Raw genomic sequence first — 8405 nt, forward strand, 5'->3', positions numbered from 1 at the left:
ATGTTAGTAGGTGGAGATGACTTCCTGGATGTTTTTGCTTGTTTCGTAACATCAGCAGATGTGGAGGATGTCGACGCTCCTTTTATATAATGTGCAATCAGACGCCTATTGGGCTCGTTTACATTTGCTTTGGATTTTTAAAGTACTGTTTATTCAGACTAATTTATTCCGGCTTACAGTGTTTACATCTACTTTATACCAACATTTTCTAATCTTAGCATTCATTTGAATCCTGAAAGTATCCGTTTTAGGCGACTTGCATGCAGTATGACCTTTGTGAAGACGACTGCAGTATATTTACTGAGTGCTTGAAGGAACTATAGAGGAAGACCAACAGCTAGGTTTGCTATTCTATGCAGAGTGTAAGCTTTGTATGTGCAGCTGGACCATGACCTCATGGACTGACGCCAGCAGCTTCCCAATCAAGGTGATGTTTTTCTATCAGTTCCATTAAAGCTCTATTAAAATAATTATAAGAGTCATATTAAAAGCAATCTACCTCATGTCAGTATCTCTGCATAAAACTCCAAATAAAACCAGAGAAATCAGAGAAAGAGTGTCTCCATCTCTTCATTTGACTTTCAGTTAGAACTTAATGTAACCGTGTGCGTGCAGAGACGCTGGTTTATCTCCTCTCATCAACTGTTTTTCTACCAGGTGTTTGTGTTTGTTGGTGAAAGACTCGGCTGTGTCTGAGGAGAGAGGGGTCAAGCATCTCTGTGTTGAGTCATCTTAAGCTGCAGGATCCACTCCTGGTGACCGAACAGGTCAGCAGAACTATAGGCTTAAAAAACAAGTATATTTAAACAAGTATAAAGGAGCAAAAAGGCAAATATTATGTCTATATGATATCCCGCCATTGATCATTACTAATTTTGGCACGCTAAATTGTTCAACCGTGTCTGTGAATGAGGCTCATCATCATGGAACAAATTAAACTCCCCGGTGTGCGCCTCCTCTTGCTCCTGCTGTGTGGAGAGTCTGCTTTATGGAGGGTGCGCAGTGCCAATTAAACCCTCCCCGGACCTGCCCCAGTGTGTCAGTTATTGGCAGTCTAACACGGGATGATAGGACAACGTAACTACGGAAACGATCCACTAACTTTACCTTACAGTATAATGCTCCCACCTGTTTGGCTGTCATTATCTCGCTATTTTAGTGTTCTTTCTTTAATAATATCCATTTCCTTATCCAGTTCAGAGTCATGGTGGTTGGGGCGTGGGAGGGGGGTACACCCTGGACAGGTCGCCAATCTGTTACAGGACTAACAGAGAGACAGACGCTCATATTCACACCTGCTGTACATTTAGACTCACCAATTAAAATAACCCATAAACGATTTATTACTGTAAATGAACTTAAGGTAAAGTAGATGCTACATAAGTGTTGGAGCTGCAGGCTTTTCTCCACGTTTCCATTTCTGCTTTGTAGTTTATGTATGTGACTCCAGCCCCCTTTGCATGCATGGATGCTACTGTGACAGCTATCCTGAGGATGAACGCTGGCTGCAGGTGATTAATCATTTCAGGATTGTCTGTCATGTTGCTGAACTTTAACACTGCTGTCAGCCACATAAACCTGGAAACCAAGCACACTATATAGACAAAAAGTACTGTGTTTTTGCAAAATCATAAAATTCGAAATTGAAAAATTTTGAATTTTTTTCACAATGTATTTGATGCCTTGAATTCAAATGTTACAGAACTGAGTCTTTACACACGGCAGCATGGAACTGTCCAAAGTCTGATCAGCCACCTCATTCAAGTCGCAGCAGTATTTAAGGTTGACTGTGAGGTTAATGAGGTAGTGGGACGTGATCCATCCTGATTTTGCGAGTCGAGTCGGACTTCAATCAAAAAAAAAAAAAAAAAAAAAGTGTAACAAAGCACCAACATTTACAGTTTTCAACTGTATTCACAAATACAAATTACTGTAAAAGATGTTCCCGTCTTTTAAAGTGTCTTTTTTCCTTTCCTCCTTTTACTTCGATCAGTTTGGAAAGTTGCCTTTCTCTACTTAGTCCATCAGTAAGTTTAAATAACTGGAAGTCAATCTGACTCAGAAACCATTAGCAAATTTAAAATATCTCTCAAGACGCACAAAAAAACATTTACTGGAGCGTGCTAGTTTCAATATGAGATTGAAAAGCGCCCCGTCTCTGTCTCTGAAGTGCAGTTTATGTGCGCATTCACACACAAAGACAACGATTGGCTTATTTAATATCAACGATTACAAGTCGCATCTGTTTTCCAGGAATTATGGGAGCACGTTGTTTCCTTTCATCGCCGTCACTCCTGACAAAATATTTTACAGTGCGTTCCATGAAATGGCTCCAACACCCAGGGAGTTAGACGGGCATGACAGGGCAGCTGCAGAATTTGTCAGAACAACGTTCCCGGAGGGAGGTTGCCGAACTGCTCCGCAGCACTCTGGAAAATTCAGAGAAGAGGTCACTGAAAGCTGCTGCCAAACTAGTCGGTGTGAGCTTCCTTTCTACCCTCAGGAGGAAAGCAGACGCCACAAGAGGGTAAAAACCGCCTCGGCGGCACGTGTCATAAACTCGCCGCGTAATGGGGTTGGGCTCGTCCCGAAACTCCGGCACTTGCCGGGCCCAGGAGGAGCAGTTCACTGAACAAAAGCCACCCTCTCCGCCTGCCATCTCCCTGCAGCTCCTGCCTGCCGATCCCTCCCACTCTCTCTCTTTTGTTTTCTTTCACCAGACTCAATCCCAAAAAATTAGGAGAGAATTAGGGATACATTTTTTTTAAAGGAAATCTGCGCTCAGAAGCCACAAAACAAGCTGAAAAGAAAGTTAAATAGAGCCTGCTGGAACACTGGGAATAATTGCAAGGTGAAATGTAATATAATTAGTGGTCTCTGTGGTGACATGCTATAGCCTTGATGGCGGCGCGTTGGAGGTTTAGGTGATTTCATGCATCGTATCCCTAAAGGCCCGGTGCCTTTTATCAACTTTAAACAGCTTAAGTGATGTGATAGCTTGCATACAAATACCTCGCTATAGTGCGTACCCAGTAACAGAGCCCCTGGGGTGACTAGAGCAAGGTAATGGAGTTGTATTGATATGTTCATATGAATCGAGACACACAAAGATGGGCCGGTAAGACGGGCCAAAGATTTCTCTTTGGCTTGTTGCCGCCGTCTGACTACTGGCAAGAACAGATAGTGGGGGTTTTAATTGATCGGCTGTACCCACACACACAGATCCACCTGAGCCAAGACACATTAAAATCCACAGGAGGAGGGATTTCTTTGCTGTACACTGTGGCAAGGATGTGAATGCCTCTATAGAGTCTGTATCACCGCACTGGCGAGTAAACTTTCTGCAGTGATCTTGTGCTCTTTTTTTAAATTACTGCTCAAATTGAGTGTCGTGCCCCTTTTTAGGCGATGTAAACAAACACAGCAGAGGTCCGCGAGGGCGAACGCACCGGAGACCGTGCTCTGCGGTCATCTGTGGCTTTCTGATTAAGGTGCATCAGGGTCATTGTATTCAGCAGAGCCTACACCGTAACACACGTTGCAAGTGTGTGTGCCTGTGTATATATATATAAGTCAAAGCAGAGATCCCCGGATCATCAGGCGCAATAAAACCAAGCAGTTACACTTTTACGACAGCGAGGTGATCACTTCCAACAGCGCTGTTCCCCTTTCTAGTGTCTGACATTACAAATAGTAAATCTATTGGGTTATATGCAGCATATATTTCGCCGACTGTTACCAAGGGAAAGATTGAGTGAGTCCACCTGACCATCAACTCCTGCATGTGGAAGCAGAGCTCATCTTCCCATATCTGAATGCAGCTCAGACAAACGGCTGCAAACTTGACCTTTGTCTGAGTTTCCAGCCTCAATCCCGACTTGCTTTTTCACTACATGATGAGTTGTGGAAAAATGACGTAAAAGTGTGATGTTGACGTGCAATAATGCACAACAGCTGTCTGAATGCACGTCCAGTCGTGTGAAGTGCAGTAAATAAATGCATGGATAGCCCCCTCTAGTGAACATGCAGAAAGAAGCTCTGCAGTCAGGCTGTGGGCTGACCTGGGTGACATCCACTAATAACAGCCTTTCTTTTATGCTTTCCTTGCATGCAGCGCCTGCAGACATAAACAAGACAGTTTAAAAGTATGGGAAAGTACCTGAGAACAGTACGAGCGTGTTACGTAAGTGATAATGTGGCTAATTGCCTGACCTCTGACCAAAGAAACCAAAAGAAACGCACAGAACTGCTGTTTTATTTGACCGAGGTGAGGCTGAGGGAGAATCGGCTGTGCTTCTGCACCTCTACGGCTTCATTACTAGAAGCTGGATACCAGGCATCTCAAAACAGCAGCTCATAATTAGCTGTCTTCGTGCCTCGGGCTGAGATGCGGGTTTTTCCATTAGTGCGATCGGTGTGAAAAGAACTCCTCGGAACGTCCCCCTCGTCCTTATTTTCAATCCACGTGTAGACTGGAGCGTTAAATTCGTGCTGAGGCGGTACGGTTTAAACATCTGACTCAGCTACAGGTGGCTAAACAATGCCAGACTTTTCAGCGGTAAGAGGCCATTACAGTGCAATAATCCAGGGTCAGCTCATTCAGGTTTTTCTGGGCTCCAGAGCAATTATGCTCAGTGAGGAAAGGCAAATGACAGTGACGTATCGACAAAGGCAAACTCTCTTTTTAAATCCTTGGCATGCCCTGCTTCTCTCCTCCTCCTCCACTCTCCCTCCATCCCTTTCTCTCGTAGCCTACTCTACTTCCCTTGCCTTGTTTACTCCAGTTTTGCCGAGCCTATTTTTACCCCCTTACCCAAAGGGCATATTCAAATACAGAGCTGCAACTGGGTGTCTCCCTCACGACCCGACTGTCTTGCACTCTGCTAGGTTGAAAGCAGTCTGCTCTATATTGCATCAGTGACATACACGATTTCACTTGAGTCAAAGTTGTCACATGGCCTAATGTAACCTCATCTGAGACGTCGCCAGCCGCTAAAGTAAGCCGGTCTGTAAATGTCGCAGCTTGTGGCTCAATCTGAGAGTCCTGACCCGTCTTTCCAAAGGAGACCTGAATCAATAGTGGATCACAGGACCGCGAGCTTCAAAGCGGCGGAGCTGCACGAGCCTCTTGCTGCACTTTTGAGACGCTGTCTTGAAATGAGCGTGGCTGATTTCACCCAGAAATTCTTTTTAAGCCAGAGTACGGCTCCAGACATGAAGAATATGGTGAAATACTCGAGAGCATTGTGTCACTGTGAGGGTGCACGGGCTTCAAAAGAGGGAGAGGTAGAGGAGGAAGGGGTGGTGGGTAGGAAGGCAGAGAGGGGGGGTGTCACGCTGACACTCTTACCGTCGGGGTTGGCACAGATGAAGACCCGGACGCTGCGGCCGGTGGGGACGTGGTGCGGCGGCAGGGCGTTGATGTTGCCGCTGATGGCCGCCCTGCGCAGCGCAGACTCCCGCGGGCAGGGCTGCCTGCTCCCCACTCCCGACGGCCACATAGGAGGCGACTTCCAGCGTGGCTGTACACACGCACAGAAAGGAGGGAGGGAGGGAGGAGGGCATGTTAGCACGGCCAGGGACCCACAGGCAGGCACATGGAAAACACATGCATGTTTGCGCGCAGATTCACCTGATCCATCCACACACACGCACGCATGCAGGGAGAGTTAATTATGGCAAAGGCATGGAGCTGTGTCTAATAGCTGTTTGCTATTATTTTATTATTATAATTTGCTACTAAGTTTGACCACCTTTACAGGCACTGGTATGGCATGAACCCTAATTAGTCTTAAGGTGGTTAAGCTTACTTAAAATACTCTAAAATCTATTTATAAAACATGATCTAGTAGTCTACCTTGTCATAGTCATAACGTCCATGCTTCACACACACACACACACCAATCAAGTTAGGATGCATCTGTCAAATCTTCTCCAAACACAGGTATGAGACTGAATATGTTTGTTATTGTATTCGTGTAGTAGGGGTATAATAATAGGATATTACGCACAGACTACTACCGTCATGGTGCATGCGTAATTTGTATACATGTCCTTGGACGCATTCATGAATTTTCATGCCACTGTGGGACAAACAGACAAACAAGAACGAGACGATACAAAACTCGTATGGACGAACAAGGCAAGCATCAGTCGTGTTCCCACCCCAGAGACGATGCTTGTGAAAGGCGAATAACCGCTAACAATGGTTATTCCGCCGGGAGCAGATGTGAAGTCGCCGGTTTTCCGGAGTTGGTCTATCCTGAAATCTTTGTTTCAAAGACGGAAAACCTCAAAAAGAAAAAAATAGACAACAAAAAGGCGGGAGGGGAAAAAAAGTTGGGTAGTCCACTACTGATCACTACATCAAATCCTCTTAAGAATCAGACAACTACAACCACTTAGGGGCACCGCATCCACAGAGAGTACTTGACTACTAGTGATACTGGAGACAGGCACAACAACAGGATACTTCTTGTTGCTCACATTCATTCGCTTCATTTCGTGGCTTCCGAAAATATCCAAGCGTCGAGGGCGGTAAAGGCAAGATAAAAACGCCCATCAGAGTTGCCGTGACTGAGAGACGACGTGGGGAGACAGTAAAACGGACGCCGTGTGCCGGAGTGCTCCCTTTGGCATCCTGCTGTCTCTGCGAGCCGACCGAGCTCTGAGAGGCACAGGGAGCGCGAAGCCGGACAAAATAAGAGCGCGGCTACCGGTGGATATTTTCAAAATAAAGCCACAGCCTTTGATCATGTCGCTTTTCAAGGGTCTACCAAGAAGTTTAGACTTCGTTAAACGTAGGGATATAATTATTTCCCATATCATATGTTTGTTAAGCAAAGAAATATGCACAGCCTTCAGCTCAGTACTCACCTAACCTTCGTTCAGTGAAGTTGCGCTTTTATGTTGAAAGTGAGAACTTCAATTCCGGTAGTGCCCCAGCTTTTAACGTCTGACTTGACGGCGGTGACAGACGAGAGAAGCTCTGCTGGATGCTCTTTTTCCACTGTCTCCCTCCACTCCAGTGGACGGACTGGTGCTCCCTCAGTCTCTATTAAGATTGCAATGGACCGCGAAGTCAGCAGTGTGCTGCCGTAAATGACGTTACAACTCTTTAAAACAGTCACGACGCAAATAAAGTAACGAGCAGCGACGTTACATTTACCCAGAAGCCCTTAGTGGTAGGCTTTTATTTATTTTTTTAACCCAGTAGACGTCAAGTAAAGTTTAAGTGCCTATTTAAATTAATTCTATTGTAACATCTCGTCATTGTATTTTGACTTTTTTTCACCATATCTTATAACTTAGCCCAACTTTATGGCCTTAAATTAACCTTTTAATTAAATGCTATATTACTTTTTTTTTTTTTTTTTTGGAGTAACAGGTACCTGAAAGCCCCCTTTTCCCAAACATGGGGCAGGCAGCAGCCAGAGGAGAAGGAGAAAGAGGAGGAGTGGTTTGAATTAATTGCTTTATCGATAAATGTACCTCTGCTCTGCAGCCTCTGGTTATTCGTGCTGGAAGTTTAAGTGCATTGGATTTGTACTAAACGGAATTGATTACTGTGCTGTTCTTGTGAGGTGGGTGGATTGGGGGGTGGGGGGGAGACGCTGAACCATATATTTTTCTCTCCCTTCTCAGTCTCGGTGTTGAAGCATTTCTCTGAACCTATATGATGAACAGTATGTCTGTTGCTCGGAGCTGCACAAATGCTTTTGAATTATGGACCCACACAAGAAGAAAAAAGGCCTGCGGATGTATAATATCCATGGCTACAATTTTATATAGGAGTTTAAGCATATTACTAACCTTTAAGATGTCTACATGGATCCATATCATAAGTAATGGAAACAAAGGAAAGATTAAATCTTTTAGCGGCCAGTTATACAGACAAATTCACAATGAGATTAAAAAACAAAACAGCTCCTTTACCTTATGCTTGGCTGATTCCTAAGCCTAGGCAGAGCAAGGCTACAATGAATGCAAACACCAAATTAAATACATTATCCTCATACATTAAATAATCAGCTTCTATGTGACTTACTTACAGCTGCAGGTCTCGAGGATGATTCAGGCTCTGACGGCTCGTGCCGACCCATTTAAGGCAGCCTGCAGGGCATCCAGCTCACACCAGAACAAAACAGACTCCGGAAAAGCACAAGACCGGAGCCTTGTTCCCAACAGCGGTGTGACCTTTCTTTACTTGGTTGTTCCGCTTCCTCTTATCAGTCAGTTAATCATGAGCGCACCTGCGCTGGATTAACGTACCACAGTCTTTCCAAAAGACTTCACACAGCTGGTTGGGCGAAGTGTGATGTGGCAGGCCAAAAACAGGGTTTCTGCACATGCACAGAAGTTAAGCGCCACTTGGAAGCAGCTCTAAGAGTGAAAAACAACAGCAT

The 8405-nt window shown here is 44.9% G+C and overlaps 1 protein-coding gene across 6 annotated transcripts in view; it reads right to left on the reverse strand.

Annotated features, from left to right (window-relative positions):
• LOC120740940 (NACHT and WD repeat domain-containing protein 2) overlaps positions 1 to 8186 on the reverse strand; it is a 63979-nt gene extending 55793 nt beyond the window's left edge. The window contains exons 1-5 of one of the 6 annotated variants that reach the window (XM_040043494.1): positions 8052 to 8186; positions 7936 to 7974; positions 7813 to 7823; positions 6877 to 7054; positions 5351 to 5522 (exon numbers count right to left, since the gene is read on the reverse strand). In XM_040043494.1, coding sequence (XP_039899428.1) covers positions 5351 to 5501 — 151 coding nt within the window. In that variant the 5' untranslated portion in view covers positions 5502 to 5522; positions 6877 to 7054; positions 7813 to 7823; positions 7936 to 7974; positions 8052 to 8186. Of the gene's footprint in view, positions 1 to 5350; positions 5523 to 6165; positions 6833 to 6876; positions 7162 to 7812; positions 7824 to 7935; positions 7975 to 8047 lie in introns of those variants that run through there. The other 5 variants (XM_040043495.1, XM_040043492.1, XM_040043493.1 and 2 more) reach the window with 5 other exon arrangements.
• Positions 8187 to 8405: the final 219 nt, after the last annotated feature.

The sequence above is a fragment of the Simochromis diagramma genome, unplaced genomic scaffold (genome assembly GCF_900408965.1).
Source record: "Simochromis diagramma unplaced genomic scaffold, fSimDia1.1 OVJJ01000656.1, whole genome shotgun sequence".
Lineage (NCBI taxonomy): Eukaryota > Metazoa > Chordata > Actinopteri > Cichliformes > Cichlidae > Simochromis > Simochromis diagramma.